The 21,394-nt window shown below is 42.5% G+C and overlaps 1 protein-coding gene and 1 long non-coding RNA gene across 3 annotated transcripts in view; one reads left to right on the top strand and one right to left on the bottom strand.

The window, feature by feature from the left end:
* LOC124271086 overlaps positions 1-19,811 on the top strand; it is a 31,901-nt gene extending 12,090 nt beyond the window's left edge. Inside the window, exons 4-14 of one of the 2 annotated variants that reach the window (XM_046706160.1) lie at positions 428-562; positions 1,063-1,158; positions 3,946-4,080; positions 4,489-4,584; positions 5,077-5,225; positions 6,285-6,383; positions 7,539-7,678; positions 13,069-13,211; positions 13,620-13,667; positions 14,919-15,112; positions 18,976-19,811. In XM_046706160.1, coding sequence (XP_046562116.1) covers positions 428-562; positions 1,063-1,158; positions 3,946-4,080; positions 4,489-4,584; positions 5,077-5,225; positions 6,285-6,383; positions 7,539-7,678; positions 13,069-13,211; positions 13,620-13,667; positions 14,919-15,112; positions 18,976-19,186 — 1,446 coding nt within the window. In that variant the 3' untranslated portion in view covers positions 19,187-19,811. Of the gene's footprint in view, positions 1-427; positions 563-1,062; positions 1,159-3,945; positions 4,087-4,488; positions 4,585-5,076; positions 5,226-6,284; positions 6,384-7,538; positions 7,679-13,068; positions 13,212-13,619; positions 13,668-14,918; positions 15,113-18,975 lie in introns of both variants that reach the window. The other variant, XM_046706159.1, reaches the window with a different exon arrangement.
* Positions 19,657-20,938, bottom strand: LOC124271089. Its single transcript, XR_006896940.1, has 3 exons — positions 20,830-20,938; positions 19,854-20,027; positions 19,657-19,796 (listed from the first exon to the last, which is right to left on the bottom strand). It is a non-coding gene; the product is annotated as an uncharacterized LOC124271089 (long non-coding RNA).
* Between the last annotated feature and the right edge of the window lie 456 nt (positions 20,939-21,394).

Below are 21,394 nucleotides of genomic sequence, written 5' to 3'. Positions count from 1 at the left end.
CATCACACCTGTCTGACTGTACATCACACCTGTCTGTACATCACACGTGTCAGACTGTACATCACACCTGTCTGACTGTACATCACACCTGTCTGACTGTAAATCACACCTGTCTGTCTATACATCACACCTGTCTTACTGTACATCACACCTGTCTGTCTATACATCACACCTGTTTGTCTGCATGTGCATCACATCCTTTTGTATGTATGCCCCCATGGTCAGTGTGACGTATAGTATTGGCATAAGTACATTGCACGTTTATTAGACTGACACTTATTATATTTAAAAATATGTATCGGAGCCCAGGGTAATTTCAGACCAAATCTTAGACTTGTGCTAGAATTCATGCTCTATATAGCACCTGGTAGGTCGACTATGTACGTATGTGTGATGCTGGTATCTAGCGGTTGCCTCTGTGTTCCAGCTACTGTGTATTGTGTCCGAGCATCAGAGAGAGAGGAAGTCCTGGAGGAGTGCGTGTGGTATCACGGTGCAGAAGCTGCTGTACCTGCTTATAATATGTGCGTCCGCGCTCAGAGGGGCCTACTTTCTGGGTCGGGTAAGTGATGTCAATATATGTCCGCCCCTCAGAGGGGCCTAGTTTTTATGTAAACTCAGTGTTGTCTTTACTGTATGTACCTCACCCCTGGTGTATCACAGAAGACGACACCGGGTGTTGCTGATTGCAGGTACTGGCAAACAAGGATAAGTTGAGCACCGACCTGACAATTGACCCCTATTAGCATGTATGAGTACCGCCCACTGGCGCTTGCCATTGTGAGCGAAGGGGCCCCAGGTTGTCCGCAACCAAGTGGGTTTGCTCATTGCCGTGCACCGCCTACTTCTCGTAAATGCGTTCTCTGCGCCGGTCCAACTTTATCCTTGTTTGCCAGTAGTATCACGACAGCCACAATCAACTCATGCCACATGTTAACATGCCTCTTCATGTCACAGTATTTAAAATTTAAATGCTAAAATTCTATTGAACGATCAAATTATTCAGCGTCATGGTGAACTGGAATTTACGACTAATCTGTGCGACTGTGGTCAATGTTTCAGTGGTGGATGTCGGAGTACGTGGCCAACTGTCTGTGGTGCGGTTACTTCCCCTTCCTCATCACTGGCTTTTCTCTCATCATCTGCTCCTGGGCCGAGGTAAGGGCAGGGCTTGAGGTTCGATCCTTATATCTGGCATCCCTTACAATCTGATATACTGGGTGGGGATTTTGGGGCTTCCCTTATCATCTGCTCCTGGGCCGAGGTAAGGGCGGGGCTTGAGGTTCGATCCTTATATCTGGCATCCCTTACGATCTGATATACTGGGTGGGGATTTTGGGGCTTCCGATTATCATCTGCTCCTGGGCCGAGGTAAGGGGTAGGGGGCTTGAGGTTCGATCCTTATATCTGGCATCCCTTACGATCTGATAAACGGGGTGGGGATTTTGGGGCTTCCCTTATCATCTGCTCCTGGGCCGAGGTAAGGGCAGGGCTTGAGGTTCGATCCTTATATCTGGCATCCCTTACGATCTGATATACTGGGTGGGGATTTTGGGGCTTCCCTTATCATCTGCTCCTGGGGCGAGGTAAGGGCGGGGCTTGAGGTTCGATCCATACATCTGGCGTCCCTTACGATCTGATATACTGGGTGGGGCTTCCCTTATCATCTGCTCCTGGGCCGAGGTAAGGGCGGGACTTGAAGTTCGATCCTTATATCTGGCATCCCTTACGATCTGATATACTGGGTGGAGATTCTGGGGCTTCCCTCATCATCTGCTCCTGGGCCGAGGTAAGGGCGGGACTTGAAGTTCGATCCTTATATCTGGCATCCCTTACGATCTGATAAACGGGGTGGGGATTCTGGGGCATCCCTTATCATAATAATATGATGGCGATGTACTGCTGGACGGTACAGTGATGGGAGTAAACCAGGTGAAGTCCTTCACCAAGTCTGCCCAGAGTCGGTCTTTTGTGGAGAAGCTTTGTGAGAAGCCATTGCATCGTGTGTACATGCAGTGTGTTGAACAGAATAGCAATCCCACCGACTCCTTCGCCTGGATGAAGTTGTCTGGTCTTAAATGTGAAACTGAGGGCTTTCTTTTTGCTGCTCAGGACCAGTCACTTCCCACTCGCAATCGCCTAAATGTGATTCTTAAAGAAAATATCAATATGAAATGTCGACTTTGCAATGAATTCACGGAGACTGTCCAACACCTTGTCAGTGGATGCCCTTCCTTGGCACAAACAGCATATCTTAAACGACATGATGGCATGGCTCGTTGCTTTTACTACCGTCTCCGACATGCCTGTGGCTTTGAGTCCGAGGTCCATCCATGGTACGACCCTGAACATGTCCAGGGCGTCATGGAAAATGATGCTTTCAAACTTCTGTGGAATAGGCCCATGTACTGCCTCAGAAGAATTCCTGCCAACAAACCTGATCTTGTCCTTTTTTGATAAAGCCAATGAATTTATTTATATCATTGAATTTTCTGTCCCTTTTGACACCAATGTGATTCGCAAGATTCAGGAAAAGCATGATAAATATGCGGACCTCGCCTTTGAAATGTCTCGCTTGCATCCCAAGTACACTGTCGCCAGGTTCCCCATTGTTCTCGGTGCCCTTGGTTTGGTACCTCCTGATCTCTTGGCGCAGATCAGGAGAGTGCCCGGGTTCTCCACCGGGAGTACAGCCCTTCTGACACTGTGGGTAATGCAGAAGGCTGCAGTGTTGGGGAGCCTTCATATTCTCCGGAAAGTTCTTGGTGGGTTCGACTAGGCAGCGTTTCCTGGGAGAAGTCCCATTCGCTGTCTGGGCTGCGTGTAGAGGGGGCAAGGGCCCTGAGCTGATGATGAGCCTTACCAGCCTGACTGTGCCAGGATCACCCGAACCCTCTCTGCTGCATACAATCTTTAATCTGTAAAACATAATAATAATAATAAGTGCATTTATAATGCGCTAAACTCCATTCACTGGGTGAATGCTCATAGCGCTAACAAACTCCACTGGTATGTACAAAGTTTGTAATTTGTAGATTAGGCAGTGTTGTAAAACTGTTTAAACAGGTAGGTCTTTAAAGCCCTTTTGAAAGTGCTGAGATTTTCAATTCTTTTCAAGTCACAAGCCAGTTTATTCCACAATGTTGCTGCGTTGAAGGAAAAGGTTCTTTTCCCAAACCATCTAAGCTTTGGCTTTGGCACACAGAGGAGACAAAGGTCTGCTCGGGCCGAGGTAAGGGCGGGGCTTGAGGTTCATCCTTGTATCTGGCGTCCCTTACGATCTGATATACGGGGTGTGAATTCGGGGGCGTCCTTTGTCATCTGTCCCTGGTCCGAGGTAAGGGCGGGTCTTGAGGGGCGATCCTTATATCTGGCGTCCCTTACGATCTGACATACGGGGTGTGAATTCGGGGGCGTCCTTTGTCATCTGTCCCTGGTCCGAGGTAAGGGCGGGGTTTGAGGGGCGATCCTTATATCTGGCGTCCCTTACGATCTGATATGCGGGGTGTGAATTCGGGGGCGTCCTTTGTCATCTTCTTGGCGGAGAAATGAGCTGGGGTTTATAATTATATCATTTTTTGGGGAAGCGAATTACACATCTGCCTCCTGGACAGCTTTGCACTCGCGACCATGTTTATTTGCAATTCTGACACCCTTTAAATGTGTACATAAACTCAGGATCCGACGAATTTTAGGTTGAAAACATTTCTTAGATTTCTTATTTTACAAATTTAAAGATTAAATCAAGTATTCGAAACAAATGAAAATGATTATCATGTGTAAGCACGCATTTAAATATGTTCAAACATTTTCATTATTTTTTTTATTTACTTTGTTGTTTTTTTGCCCGATCTTTTACTAATTGAGGGTAAAGAAGAGAAACAACTGAAAAATACGGATGGTCTCAACGTGGCACCAAGTGATGCATCTAGTCTTCTGTTTCAGGACGTGCACGTCAGCCGGCGAGAGACGCCACCGTTCCTCAGCAAGTCGGTTCTGGTGTTCGTCCTCTTCAACGTCGTGCTCTACCTGTTGTTGTGTGCCGTCCTTGTCCTCACCGAGATCGTACCCAACGACGAGGTGAAGGTCCGGATTTCATTTTGCTTTTGCTTGGGGGCTATAAACACTCTTCAAAAAAAGAAACGCAAAGGTCGTGCTTATTTTGTTTATTCATGGGCCATCCAGTAACATATATTGTGCAATATTTTCTATTGAACGATGCTCGTCAGCTGTTGCAGTGTACAAACACAACTGTTTTAAAGGCAGCATAATTTGTTTTTTTATAAGACACCGAAAATGTCGCCAAATATTGGGGAAAACATCTTCATGTTTAAAAACAACGTGGGTGAATAAGTGTGTAAAGTTTTACGCCGCTTTTAGCAATATTCGTTAACGAAAATCCCAGCCGCCCGCCTCTCCCTTTCATAAAATATTTGATAGTCGATTCCTGGCATCTTCACTGAACCCTTGTATCTGCATTATATACAGGACCTGGGTCTGAAGGCGTACAACGGCGCTGTTGCTGTCCTCTCCATCATCCTCGTCGTCATCTTCCTCATCTACGGCGTGGAGCTTTACTTCAAGGTAAGTCACTCCATCCAGGGCCCCGTTCCTCAAAGCGATCGTAACCCTAAGATGATCGTAACTCCCATACTTTAACATAGACTTACGACAGTCGTAGCGCTACGATCGCTTTGAGGAACAGGGCCCTGGATTATGAAGATGGCTAGCCTAGTGGTAAAGTGTTCGCGCTTCACCCCAAAGGTTTGGGTTCTATCCCCACATGGGAAGAATGGGTGAAGACATTTGCTGGTGTCTCCTGTCGTGGTATTCCTGGAACACAACTCGCTCACACTCACTCACTCACTCAGGGCGGTGGGGTAGCCTAGCGGTTAAAGCGTCCGCCCGTCACGCCGAATACCCGGGTTCGATTCCACACATGGGTACAATGTGTGAAGCCCATTTCTGGTGTCCCCTGTCGTGATATTGCTGGACTATTGCTTTAAAAAAAGCGGCGTAAAACCTCACTCACTCAGAGCTAGTGTCACTCATCAGTCACGTGATGTGTTTCCCCAGGTACACGGGGCGTTCAAGGGGGACGGCGTGGAGGTGGACCCCCATCAAGTGGCTATGTCGAGACTCGGGCTCATCTCCCAAGCCCTCCTGCAGTTCCTCATGGGCATCTTCCTCGTCACTGACGTCTTCACCGACCACTGGAAAAATATGTACGTTAAACAAACTACAAGATGTAGCTTCCTACTTTTGAAACTCTTAAACCGAAGTACTGGCACAATAGAAAACATATCAGACTGTCTCTGGCTCGACACCCGGGTTTGATTCTCCATATTGATATAGTGCGTCTGTGTTTGACTATAGTTGCGATTCTACCATGACTTCAGTAAATACTGGATTGTGATTGGTTAATCAAAGTCATTCAGAGGTATATAATCACGTTATATACCTCTGATTTTCCAACACAGTATGTATTTTTGCAAAATCTTAATAACGCGGTCATGGTAGAATGGAGATAAACGTACTGTGTTGGAAATCAGAGGTATATAACGAAATTATAATAGCTCTAATTTTTACGCGTTCGGTATTAAATCAAATTTAGAGCTATTATAATTTCGTTTTATACCTCTGACTTTCCAACACAGTATGTTTATCTCCTAATTAAGATAGTACTGGGGATGTTAGGTCACACGGCAAAAGAATGTACACAACATGTTTATTGGTAGATATAATGCAATGAACAATAAATAGTTATGTGATGGCTGTGAAATAGATACGGGTATCGGGGCGGTGGGTAGCCTCGTGGTTAAAGCGATCGCTCGTCACGCCGAAGACCCGGGTTCGATTCCCCACATGGGTACAATGTGTGAAGCCCATTTCTGGTGTCTCCCGCCGTGATATTGCTGGAATATTGCTAAAAGCGGCGTAAAACTAAACTCACTCACTCACTCGGAGATACGGGTATCATAGTAGTATTTTGGGCCTTATGTCGTTACAGTGTTTCGGAGACTGTTTATAGATAGTGATGCTGTGGTAAGATTAAAAAAATACTTAATCCAGACTTCAAGTTTCTACTTTCTATTGCCTAACAGCTTTTTTTATCAGAGCTCCTAGTGATGAATGCTGGTAAAAATGTACCTCATGTTACATCAGTGTAAAGATCCCTTCAAACGTGGATGCAGTGGGAGACGGCTCTAAGGATTTTGTCCCGAATCTCCCATCACGAGACTGCCTGTGTGATGTTGTTTAGTTGTTTGGCTGTTGTTGAGCAGAATGACGATCCTGGAACTGAACTACTACGAGTTGGTGTTCCGGGTGGTGGAGTTCGGGGTGGTCATCTGGTTCCCCTGCGTCCTGTGGAACTGTCGCAAGTTGGTACACTACTACTACTACTACTACTACTACTACTACTACTACTACTACTTCTACTACTTCTACTACGACTACGACTACGACTACTACTTCTACTACTACTACTACTACGACTACGACGACTACGACGACTACGACTACGACTACTACTACCACTACGACTACTACTACTACTACCACTACTACTACTACGACTACTACCACTACTACTACTATTACTACTACTACTGCTGCTGCTACTACTACAACTACTACTACTACTACTACTACTACTACTACTACCACATGTCTTTGAACCCGTGGATATCCGGGCTAGGATTGATCCCCAGCAACCCATGCTTGTCGTAAGAGGCGGCTAACAGGATCCGGTATTCAGGCTGTCTGACTTGGTTGACCCAAGTCATGTATGCCAGTTGCGTAGATCGATGCTCTCTGCTTTTGATCACTGGATTGTCTGGTCCAGACTCGATTATTTACTGACCGCTGCCATATAGCTGGAACATTGCTGAGTGCGGCGTAGACAACAGACTACTACTACTACTACTACTACTACTACTACTACTACTCCTACTGCTACTACTACTACTAACTACTACTACTACTACTACTACTACTACTACTACTACTACTACTACTGCTACTACTACTACTACTGCTACTACTACTGCTACTACTACTACTACTACTACTACTACTACTACTACTACTACTACTACTACTACTACTACAACTAATACTACAACTACTGCTACTACTACTACTACTACTACTACTGCTACTACTACTACTCTCCACTACTACTACTACTACTACTACTACTACTACTACTACTGCTGCTACTACTACTACTACTACTACTACTACTACTACTACTACTACTACTACTGCTACAACTACTACTACTACTACTGCTACTACTACTACTGCTGCTACTACTACTACTACTACTACTACAACTACTACTACTACTACTACTACTACTACTACTACTACTACTACTACTACTACTACTACTACTACTACTAGTACGACTAGTATAATTACCAATACTGTTACCACTATCACTAAGGTGATGTAATTATCATATTATGTGTACCAAGAACCGAAACTTGAGATTCATTAGAAAGATATAATGTTGACATATCTCACCAAAGGCCCGAGACACTGTGGGTGCTGAATCCTCGCCGGATACTAAGGACGCTGGACTTGCACTCTAACGTGGATGAGATCACGGGTCTGAACCGCGACCAGTACAACACGCCCAGCTACAGCACGTTCAAGAGGGAGGACTCGGGTAATACAACTCAATCACTTGCAGCTCATACAGCTCACAGGGCTCATCACATATACCTCATATAACATACAGCTCATCGTATCACATACGTTCATACAGCCTATATCACATACGGCTCACATCACCTACAGCTCATATCACCTACACCTCATATCACCTACAGCTCACATCACCTACAGCTCATATCACCTACAGCTCACATCACCTACAGCTCACATCACCTACAGCTCATATCACCTACAGCTCATATCACCTACAGCTCATATCACCTACAGCTCATATCACCTACAGCTCATATCACTTACAGCTCATATCACCTACAGCTCACATCAGCTACAGCTCATATCACATACGTCTCACATCACCTACAGCTCATATCACCTACAGCTCATATCACATACGTCTCACATCACCTACAGCTCATATCACCTACGGCTCACATCACCTACAGCTCATATCACATACGACTCACATCAGCTACAGCTCATATCACATACGGCTCACATCACCTACAGCTCATATCACCTACAGCTCATATCACCTACAGCTCATATCACATACAGCTCATATCACATACAGCTCATATCACATACGACTCACATCAGCTACAGCTCATATCACATACGGCTCACATCACCTACAGCTCATGTCACCTACAGCTCATATCACCTACAGCTCATATCACCTACAGCTCATATCACATACGGCTCACATCACCTACAGCTCATATCACCTACAGCTCATATCACATACGGCTCACGTCACATACGACTCACATCAGCTACAGCTCATATCACATACGGCTCATATCACATACGGCTCACATCACCTACAGCTCATATCACCTACAGCTCATATCACATACGGCTCATATCACATACGGCTCACATCACCTACGGCTCATATCACCTACAGCTCATATCACATACGGCTCATATCACCTACAGCTCACATCACCTACAGCTCATATCACCTACAGCTCATATCACCTACAGCTCACATCACCTACAGCTCATATCACATACGGCTCATATCACATACAGCTCATATCACCTCCAGCTCACATCAGCTACAGCTCATATCACATACGTCTCACATCACCTACAGCTCATATCACATACGGCTCATATCACCTACAGCTCATATCACCTACAGCTCATATCACCTACTGGCTCATATCACCTACAGCTCATATCACATACGACTCACATCAGCTACAGCTCATATCACATACGGCTTTAACATATAAAATACGCAGGGGAGATCATTAATCACTCATATTGTCGCCTTGTTTAATGCCATCATCAGATATGAGTACGTGCCACTTATGTATAATCTTGGCGAAGTTCTCCCAATACACAAAGGTAAAGGCAAAAGCAAAATTGATCCATCTAATTATCGTGGCATAACGTTAACATCTACCCTCAGTAAGCTCTTAGAACGTCTGCTCCTAGATAGGATTGAGAAATGGACAGATAATAACACTTCCTTCCCCCACCCTTTCCAGTTTGGCTTCAGAAAAAACGCAGGAGCTGAGATGGCAGCGCTTACACTTACTGAAACCATTGCATATTACAACGAAAGAACTCACCAGTATACTGTGCTTTTCTCGACAATGAAAAGCGTTTGATCGTGTGTGGCTTGATGGTCTATTTTATAAATTAGACAAACTTGGTATATCTGGTAAAATGTGGAGACTCCTTCGTTTATCTTATATGTCTATGCACTCTTATGTTGGTTTTGCAGGGTTCAAATCGAACCAATTTCATGTTAAACAAGGTGTCGGGCAAGGCCGTGTTATATCAGCGTGGCTTTTTTCACTGTACATAAATGACTTATTACATGATCTTAATAGAACAAGTTGTGGATTATGCCTCCCATGGGGAAAATGTCAGCTTATTGTTAGCTGATGACACAACCCCTTACCAGCTCCAACCCAAGGGACTACAATGTTTGCTAGATGTAACTGAATGTTATGCAAACAAATGGAAGCTGAAATATAATGTAAGTAAAGAGTGCTGTATTGATGTTTGAAACAACAAAAAATGTATCGCCCAATGACCTTTTATTTTGTAATATCCATGTACCTCCAAAACAATTCATTATTTATGCTGGAGTGTATTTTACTACCTCAAATCATCTGTTAATAGAACAGGTAATGTTTGTGAGAAACTGAGAAAAATGATTAATATTAACCATGACTCAGGGTTGCATTATGGAGGATTAAATCCTATTGCTGCAATTCGTATATGGGACAGAGTTATACTGCCATGCTGCCTATATGGATGCAGTGTATGGGGAAAGCTATCTAATAAAGAATATGATATGTTGGAAACCACACAGCGTTATTTCTGTAAAAATACAGGGTTTTGATAGGTATATGCCTAATGAAGTTGTTGTGGATAACCTTGGTATTCTGTCATTACAAGCTTATATAGATCAACGCTCTCTGTTGCTACTTGGCAGATTATGTAACAGCAGTATTAAGTATTCTTTTTAAACAGTTGTTTTACATAGATTCTCGCAATATGACAAATGAAATTATGAATATCAGAAAGCATAAACGAGATATGAAATCTCCTATATTTCATATGTTGGAATTATTAGCTAAATATGGTATCCAGGAAGAAATTAAACAATATGTAGTGTGTTCTAAACTTTTTTATGTAAAAGGAAATGGTCAAGAATAGTACGGAAAAGGTCTTACAATGTGATAGAAAAGCAGCAGAGTGTGCCATGCAGTCAAGGCTGTCATTGATACGGTATCAGTCAATAAGATCGGACGGTGTAAAATCGACTATGGCAGCTGGCGCTTGACAGACCAAGGTACTATAAACGTATTGGTTTTCTTATTAAACTGGGTTCTGTTCCCATTCAGTCAAAGGAATGTGAGTGTGGCACTGTGGCGCACGATATTTTAAAAGCACGTTTTATGTCTTGTAAGATTAATATTGCTGAAAGAAATGTCTTATTTGAACAAATTTGTGACTTACTCGATGTCAATATCTTTGTAAAATTATGGACCTACGATGATGATGATGAATTCCTGAAATTTCTACTTGGCGGAATACCGGAAGATGTAAAGGACCAGCTAAACTATGATGTGTGGGCAAATGTTATAATATGTGTCTCAAATTCTGTATATAAATGGAAAAATATTTATAACTGTTGTATTTCACATTACCACCCTGTATAGATTATTTCATAAGCATTTTCTGTTGTATCATGTGCCAGTAATATGACTGTATAACATATACATATACATTTGTAATCTTCAAACTATGGAGGAAATAAAGAATACTCTATCTATCTATCCTACAGCTCATATCACATACAGGGCTCACGTCACATACGACTCATTAAGCATACAGCTCATATCACATACGGCTCATATCACATACGGCCTCACATCACCTACAGCTCATATCACCTACAGCTCATATCACCTACGGCTCCCTCACATCACCTACGACTCATATCACCTACAGCCTCATATCACCTACAGCTCATATCACATACAGCTCACATCACCTACAGCTCATATTACCTACAGCTCATATCACCTACAGCTCACATCACCTTACAGCTCCATATCACTTACGGCTCATATCACATACAGCCTATATCTCCTCCAGCTCACATCAGCTACAGCTCATATCATCACATACAGTCTCCCATCACCTACAGCTCATATCACCTACAGCTCATATCACATATGTCTCACCTCACCTACAGCTATATCACCTACGGCTCACATCACCTACAGCTCATATCACATACGACTCACATCAGCTACAGCTCATATCACATACGGCCTCACATCACTCTACAGCTCATATCTCCTACAGCTCATATCACCTACAGCTCATATCACCTACAGCTCATATCACATACAGCTCATATCACATACGACTCACATCAGCTACAGCTCATATCACATACGGCTCTCACATCACCTACAGCTCATGTCACCTACATCTCATATCACCTACAGCTCATATCACCTACAGCTCATATCACATACGGCTCATTATCAGCTACAGCTCGTATCACCTACAGCTCATATCACATACGGCCTCACGTCACATACGACTCACATCAGCTACAGCTCATATCACATACAGCTCATATCACATATACAGCTCATATCCTACATAATGGCTCACATCACCTACGGCTCATATCACCTACAGCTCATATCACATACGGCTCATATCACATACAGCTCATATCACCTACAGCTCATATCACCTACAGCTCATATCACCTACAGCTCATATCACCTACAGCTCATATCACCTACAGCTCATATCACATACAGCTCATATCACCTACAGCTCACATCACCTACAGCTCATATCACATATGACTCACATCACCTACAGCTCATATCACATACGACTCACATCACCTACAGCTCATATCACCTACAGACTCACATCACCTACAGCTCATATCACATATGACTCACATCACCTACAGCTCTATATCACATACACTCTGCAGCCATCACCTACAGCTCATATCATCTACGACTCACATCACCTACAGCTCATATCACCTACGGCTCACATCACCTACAGCTCATATCACATACGACTCACATCAGCTACAGCTCATATCACATACGGCTCACATCACCTACAGCTCATATCACCTACAGCTCATATCACCTACAGCTCATATCACATACAGCTCATATCACATACGACTCACATCAGCTACAGCTCATATCACATACGGCTCACATCACCTACAGCTCATGTCACCTACATCTCATATCACCTACAGCTCATATCACCTACAGCTCATATCACATACGGCTCACATCACCTACAGCTCATATCACCTACAGCTCATATCACATACGGCTCACGTCACATACGACTCACATCAGCTACAGCTCATATCACATACGGCTCATATCACATACGGCTCACATCACCTACAGCTCATATCACCTACAGCTCATATCACATACGGCTCACATCACCTACGGCTCATATCACCTACAGCTCATATCACCTACAGCTCATATCACATACGGCTGATATCACCTACAGCTCATATCACTTACAGCTCATATCACCTACAGCTCATATCACCTGTGACTCATATCACCTACAGCTCATATCACCTATGACTCATATCACCTACAACTCATATCACCTACAGCTCATACCACCTACAGCTCATATCACACGGCTCAGATGTGATGTAGATATCAATGACCAAATATGCACATACTGAACAAAACACTCAATTAAGTTTGAGAATATTAATTTTATCTGCATCACACACACGCACGCACGCACACAAACACATGCATACGCTATCTACGTATACATGTATCTTTACGTGGACTGTATTACCGACGCTTGTTGTTACAGTCGCCAGTTCTATTGGTCAGTATGATTGCTGGATCTGCTACGACCCCGGACGGACGGACGCTGGACCTCTCCTCCAACCATGTGCTTGTAGCGGGGACGTCGCCACGGTACATCACAACTGTCTACACAGATGGCTGGTTGAGGTACGGGCGAGTGGAGTTAGAACTGGTCTTCAGTAACCCATGATTGTCGTAAGAGGCGACTAACGGGATCGGGTGGTCAGGGTCGCTGACTTGGTTGACACATGTCATCGTATCCTTATTGCTCGTTCACTGGATTGTTTGGTCCAGGCTGGATTATTTACAGATCGCCACCATGTAGCTGGAATATTGCTGAGTGCGCAGTGAAGAAGCAAACAAACAAAAACAAAAGGTGAGAGTTCTGTCCCCCGTAGTCTTGCAAGGATCCGGTGATCCTTTAACTGAAACGTAGTAATAACACACATTACAAGAAGTTGCAAAAAGATCGTCTGAACCGTGGTGTGTGCGGCTCATCGCCTCCACGCACTGAAGAAAAGTTGGAGTTTGGCATATGTTCATGTTATTTTACAGAATTCTGAATATGGAGAAGTCCCCAGATGCAAAGTCTGCAATGTAAAGGTAGGCAAACTGTCTCTCTCTCTCTCTCTCTCTCTCTCTCTCTCTTTTCTCTCTCTCTCTCTCTTCTCTCTCTCTCTCTCTCTCTCTTTCTCTCTCTCTCTCTCTCTCATAATATTTCGCTCATATGACGACGTGCATGCGTGTGTATGTGTATGTGCGGCTGCTTGTACTAGCCCAGACTTAAGCTGGTTTTATAGTGCTAGCCCACTGAGATACCATGCCGCAGTGAAGCATGAATACCCCACTCAGACACATTATACTGACTCCGAGCCGACCAGTCCTTGTTGTACCCATTAATGCCGAGCGCCAGGCAGGGACCAACAAGTACCATATTTTAACGTCTTTTGGTATGACGCGGTCGGGTCTGGTCTTGAATTAGAATATTTCGAACAGCAGCCAATGCCAGCTATATAGCTGGAATATTGCTGAGTGCGGCATTAAACAACAACCCAACAAATTGAGTCCGTGTTGTGCGATGATCTGCTAATGATTCCTGGTTTGGAAAAAATATATTTGTGACGCTGGTCTACCAGCTGGCCAATCTGTATTACCCCTATAACCGGAAGTGTTCTGTGGGACATGCGCCCTTTGTCGGTGTTCCCTCATCGCACTGATGGTTTTGTTTATGATTAGTCTCCGTATTTTCACTGGATGATTTACGCCGCTTTTAGCAATATTCCAACAACATCACAGCGGGGAACACCAGAAATGGGCTTCACACATTGTACCCATGTGGAGAATCGAACCCGGGTCTTCAGCGTGATGAGCGGACGCTTTAACCATTAGGCTACCCCGCCACCCCTTATCTAAATACTGATCAAAGATGCAGTTAAACCAACTCTTTTAGATTACTTTATTCACCCAAGGCTTCAATGTAGCATGATGAGGTTTACAACAGATATATAATAACTGCATACGGGTGTATACATGGTTCAGATGTATCCAAACAACTAAAGCGTTCGTTCATCGCGCTGAAGGAACAGGTTCGTTACTCGAAGGGGTGAACATTTAGTTTTTGGTGTCCCTGGAATATCCATAAAAGTGGCGTAGAACCACACTTATAATTACTCACGAGGCGGTGGGGTAGCCTAGTGGTTAAAGCGTTCGCTCGTCACGCCGAAGACCCGGGTTCGATTCCCCACATGGGTACAATGTGTGAAGCCCATTTCTGGTGTCCCCGCCGTGATATTGCTGGAATATTGCTAAAAGCGGCGTGAAACCATACTCACTCTCTCACCCCTCTGCCTCCAGTACCGGTTGCAGCGCGTCAGCACGTGGGTGCCTCGTGGGATGAGCTCCCGGCACCTCGCCATCCTCATCGTGTTGTTGGTGTCGATGCTGGGGACCCCGGTGCTGTCGTACTTCATCTGCAGTCTGGACACCTACCTCTACCTCAAGATATCCATCACCGGCGGCACAGTCATCTTTGAACTCTTTGGACTCAAGTAAGTTGAGGGACAAAGACCGTATATCGTTCAGAACCGGGGCGGTGGGGTAGCCTGAGTGGTTAAAGCGTTGGCTTGTCACGCCGAAGACCCGGGTTCGAATCCCCACATGGGTACAATGTGTGAAGCCCATTTCTGGTGTCCCCGCCGTGATGTTGCTGGAATATTGCTAAAAGCGGGGTAAAACCAAACCTCAGTCAGTCGTTCAGAACCAATTTAATCAACGTAGGACACATGGAACCTTGGTTTTAGAATAGGTCCCCGGTATCCTGCTGAAGGTCATGTAAAGATGGTCAGATGGTTATGTGGTCAGGTGCTCGGACATCTGGCTGTTATCTACCCCGATCGCATGGGACAATATTGTCGTAACCGGCGTTCGGGCGTTAGTAAACCCTACGACAGTTACCTACTACAGCAGTTGACAATACACTGACAACTGGAGGCCAGCCCTGATAAGTTGTTCATTTAAGAAATACACTTCGCTCTACCACCATGTATAGTGTAATAAAACACACTTTTGCCCTGAGTGCTTTAACGTTATAATAGTTCTGTGCGAAAGTGTGTTTTATTACACTATACATGGTGGTAGGGCGAAGTGTATTTCTTTTCTAAGATGCCAAATTTAATACTTTCTAAAGATAATTACGATTAATTTAAGGCAGAAAACTAACGACGGTGTCGGTGACCTAAATTAAGAATCCTCGCACAGGGCTAACTGGCGCGCTGTTCTATTGATGTGTCTGACCCCTACGTTAAGACGAACGTTACCAGAAAAAAACAAATGATAACAGTTTGATGACGGTTTACGTTCGGATTAAATATCTTCTCTGAATTATTTTAATTACATCTGTCATGAACGTAAACCATATGGGGCAATATGAACGTTGCATTTCTACTACCAGCGTAAGTTTAGATCAGTACATCCAGAGGAAGTTGAGTAGTCAAGCGACATTCCACGATTGCATTGTGGGAATGTAAACATTACGAACGTTACCGTGTCGCTGAAAACTTGTGAGTCGAAATGACACATTTTAACCGTCGTAAAACATAAACGTAATGTTTCCACTAGTGATGTTAGCTGCGTGAAGCAACAGCAAACCAAGAAACTGGATGCAACGGTGTAGTTTACTGTAGGAGGCCGTACGAGGCGATGACAACTGATGACATGCATCGTGACGTCGCTGACATTGTGACGTAATGTAAAATGGTTCGATTACGAGGGGCAGACTAGAATGGCGCAGTGACGGGAAAACGTCATTCAATTGTTACGTCATCAAAAACTATACCTTTATTGTCTGATAATGAATTTTTTTCCGATTGTTCTAACCGCTAGGCATCTTAGAATGTTACATATGCATACATATACATGCATATGGTTGTCATTTGCAGGTTTTTATAAGTTTGATAAGTAAAATACCTGATAAGTAAACAATTTTGGCGAGTCCCTTGAAATTTTACTTATCAGGTTTCCACTGTACTTGTGGCCGTTCCCATTGTCAGGGGAAAATTGTAGGCTCTGGAGCTCCGTTGCAGGATGCTTAGTCTAGGAGTGAGGGGTGGGCGACCGTGACCCCTAACTAACTACATTGCATTCATGTACTGGCACACATACTTTCAAAGATAAACGCAACACCAAGTTTTATACTCACATAGTTTTTACTCTGTCTCAGTCCATCTCTAGATACAACTCATGGGCGGATCCAGGAATTTTGAATGTGTGTGTGTGTGTGGGGGTGGGGGTGGGGGTTGGGGTTGTTCAGGGTGAACTCCCTTGAACCCCGCATTGGCTCCGCCAACGCAAAAAAAATCTTCATTTTCAAAAGGGGGTCTGAAACCCTGAAACTCCCCTCTGGATCCGCCAATGCAGCTTCATCAACAGACAGGATAGGCTCGTACCACACTTAAAAGCGCGCACCACTCAGTGCCCAACCTGTCTTTTATATGGTTCAGGCCTGACCTGATCATGATCACATGCTTCAACTTGTCTTTTTGATTCGTTAATCCTATATCCGTCCTAGCACTCATGAATAGTATGATTGGAAAATTATCAGTAAGTACCGTTCGGTCACTCTTCCCTTTTCATTGATTTGTTATTGTGTTCTGTCTCTCACGACGGATATATATCTAACTTATGGCTACACGCCATTCTCTTTAGACTTTCTGTCTCCATACAGCGCCCAACCATTATCACTAATGAGCCAAACTGCAAATCTATATGCGGAATATGATGTAATTCTCTACCGATTTAGCCGCTGCATTTTTACCTTATAACAATATTCATTTTCAAATCACTGGTTTGTCTGGCCCCGACTTTCATGCTTCATGAAACGGCTGATGTTGACTCTGCCCTTACAACACTATTCATGTATGTGTGTCAGTCACAGATTTTTGCGTAACTGTGTCACTTTAACCAATATCAATATTAACATCTAGTTGATGTTATTAGTATTAATATTATCATGGAGCTGTTATTATATAGTGTACTTAGTTTTCGTATTAAGTATATCATTTAGCTATTAGTACCAGTGACCCGTGAAGGTTCCGGTTAGAATTGACCTTCAGCAACCCATGCTTGCCGTAGGAGGCGACTAACGGGATCGGGTGGTCAGGCTCGCTGACTTGGTTGACAGATGTCGAAGGAAAACCAAGTGTACATCAACCTACTCTCTCCAACTCACATTACCATCTCAGTGTACATCAACTCATCTATTGTATAAACTCATTCTGCATATTGTTTTAATCACTATCACTCTGTACATCAACCTACTCTGCTCAAATCACTAATTAGCAATCCAATGTATATCAACCTTGTCAATTGTATATACACACTATGCAGCTATGTATATATTCTCCATGTTACAACTCTATGTATCACTTGCTTGATAACGGTGTTAGTACCTACACCGAAACGTCCACCCATTGCAATAAAGAAGTTGACTATCCATAGAACTTGGTTTTCCTTCATCTATCCAACTTCTAAAATGCCTCTCAAAGAAGTTGACAGATGTCATCGGTTCCCAATTGTGCAGATCGATGCTCATGCTGTTGATCACTGGATTGTCTGGTCCAGACTCGATTATTTACAGACCGCTGCCATATAGCTGGAATATGGCTGAGTGCGGGCGTAAAACTAAACTCACTCACTCTTAGTACCAATATTAGGATGATTAGTTAGTTTTAGTATTACTATTAGCAATTAGTTATTGGTATTAAGATTAGTATTACTATTAGCAATTAGTTTATTGGTATTAAGATTAGTATTACTATTAGCAATTAGTTTATTGGTATTAAGATTAGTATTACTATTAGCAATTAGTTTATTGGTATTAAGATTAGTATTACTATTAGCAATTAGTTTATTGGTATTAAGATTAGTATTACTATTAGCAATTAGTTTATTGGTATTAAGATTGGTATTAAGAATTAGTGGTATTAAGATTACTATTACTATTAGCAATTAGTTTTATTGGTATTAAGATTAGTATTACTATTAGCAATTAGTTATTGGTATTAAGATTAGTATTACTATTAGCAATTAGTTATTGGTATTCAGATTATAATTACTATTAGCAATTAGTTTATTGGTATTAAGATTAGTATTACTATTAGCAATTAGTTTATTGGTATTAAGATTAGTATTACTATTAGCAATTAGTTATTAATATTACGATTAGTATTACTATTATTAATCAGTATTAGTAATTCTAACATCAACTAGTTATCTGTATTAGTTTATAGAATGGGTTTTGAGCATTTAATGTTTGAGATGGTAGAGGACCTTTAATATTTAAAGTTAATGCTTGCCTTGATCCGCCTCTACCCTACCAGTCCTATCAATCTATCAACTCGATATTATGTTGCAGGGTGCTGTCCGTGACACTAGCTGCCATTGGCAACCGACTTCGAGTGGCTTCTATGAAAATAATCGGGAAGGAACTGACAAAACCTGGTCCTAAAACTAAACATAAAATCCCAGATGTGGGACAAAGGGAGGTAACTCGACCACACTCCGAGGCCAGCGGACAACTGACACCGCAGCTCCCGGTTGAAATTCACGCAGAGGTTCACGCATAAAACTGTTAGAAGTACTGATGAACTGAGCAAGATGTGCCTTTTGTATTTCACTAACATTTGTGCAAGACATACTTTTTCTCTTTTATAATAAGATATATTTCATTATTCATTACCACTAAAGCTGGGTGTACTTTACGTCTTTCATTACTACTTTTGCAAAAAAGCAATTTTCATTTTTCATTACCGCCTCGACTTTGGGTACGTTTTATCATTCATTACCTCCTTGGCAAAATGTACTTTTCATTATTCATTACCATCTTGTCAAAATTTACTTTTCATTTTTCATTACCACCGTGTCAAAATGTACTTTTCATTTTTCATTACCACCTTGGCAAGATGTACTTTTCATTTTTCATTACCACCTTGTCAAAATGTACTTTTCATTTTTCATTACCACCGTGTCAAAATGTACTTTTCATTTTTCATTACCACCGTGTCAAAATGTACTTTTTATCATCCATTACCACCGTGTCAAAATGTACTTTTTATCATCCATTACCACCTTTGCAAGATTACTTTTTATCATCCATTACCACCTTTGCAAGATGTACTTTTTATCATCCATGTACCACCATTTTTGCAAGATGTACTTTTTATCATCCATTACCACCTTTGCAAGATGTACTTTTTATCATCCATTTACCACCTTTGCACCACCTTTTACCACCTTTGCAAGATTACTTTTTATCATCCATTACCACCTTTGCAAGATGTACTTTTTATCATCCATTACCACCTTTGCAAGATGTACTTTTTATCATCCATTACCACCTTTGCAAGATATACTTTTTATCATCCATTACCACCTTTGCAAGATGTACTTTTTATCATCCATTACCACCTTAATAATAATAATAATGTGTCCATTTATAAAGCGCCAAACTCCACACCAGGTATGCTCAAAGCGCTAACAATCAATAAAGCATTATTGAAGTCCATAGAACTTTTTGTAAAGAAAGGTTTTGTGATGGCACTTAAAGTTTTCAAGGGTTGGAGACAGCTTAAGTTCACCAGGGAGGGAATTCCATTTGACTGATGCCATGTTCTGGTAAGACTTGCAGCCAAATGATTTAAGGTTCCACTTTGGTACACAGAGCAGATTAGCCGAGGATGAACGCAGAGTTCTTGTTGGCATGTAAGGAGAGAGTTCTTGAAGATACACTGGTGCAATACCATGAATAGACTGATAAGCAAGTGTAAGGATCTTATAGTCAATGCGAGCCTCAATAGGCAACCAGTGAAGAGACAACAGGATGGGAGTGATGTGGCAGCGTTTTGGTTGGAGAGTAACTATGCGGGCAGCTGTGTTCTGGATTTGTTGGAGCTTTTGGATGGACTCTTGTGAAGCTGCAACCAACAAGCTGTTGCAATAGTCAAGTCGTGAGAGAATCAGTGTTCTCACCAGGGCAGCCGCAGCATCCTGTGACAGGAGATGTCTGATCTGTCCAATGTTACGGAGATGGAAGTAACATTTTCTGCACAGATCCAGAATCTGTTTCTTCATGGAGAGGTCAGGTTGGAGTAGGACGCCAAGATTTCTGACATGTAGAGAAGGCTGAATGACCATGTTTCCAACTTTCAACTCAACATGTTGTGATTTTACTAACATGTGGCAAGATGTACTTTTTATCATCCATTACCACCTTTGCAAGATGTACTTTTTATCATCCATTACCACCTTGGCAAGATGTATTTTTCATCATGCATTACCATCTTGGCAAGATGTACTTTTCATTATTCACTACCTCCTTGGCAAGATGGACCTTATATCAGCCATTCGCATCTTGGCAAGATACACTTTTCATCATTCATCACCAACTTGACAAGATTGACCCCGAGACAATATGCATTTTATCATTCATTATTGCTTGAGCAAGATGTGATTAATCATAATTTAATACCTGGGTAATATGCAGTGTTAACATATGGGCTGTATGTACATTTTATCATTCATACGAGATGAGCAAGGTGTTATTTTTATCATTCATTACAACCTGGGTAAGATGTACTTCATCAGTTGTTCTCACCTGGGCAAGATGCATTTTATTTTTGTTTAACACCTGGTTGATATACTTTATCACACATAACACCTTAGAAATATACTTTATCAGTGTAAACGTTATGAATATATTCACTTATTGTGTGATATGTCATGTTATGTGCATATACTGATGGCAGTAACTGATGCAAAAGATACAAAATAAAGGA

Source organism: Haliotis rubra, unplaced genomic scaffold (assembly GCF_003918875.1).
Source record: "Haliotis rubra isolate DU_JTF1 unplaced genomic scaffold, ASM391887v1 Scf157, whole genome shotgun sequence".
NCBI lineage: Eukaryota > Metazoa > Mollusca > Gastropoda > Lepetellida > Haliotidae > Haliotis > Haliotis rubra.
Note: the sequence above shows the minus strand (reverse complement) of the source record. Positions and strands in the feature narration are given on the sequence as shown.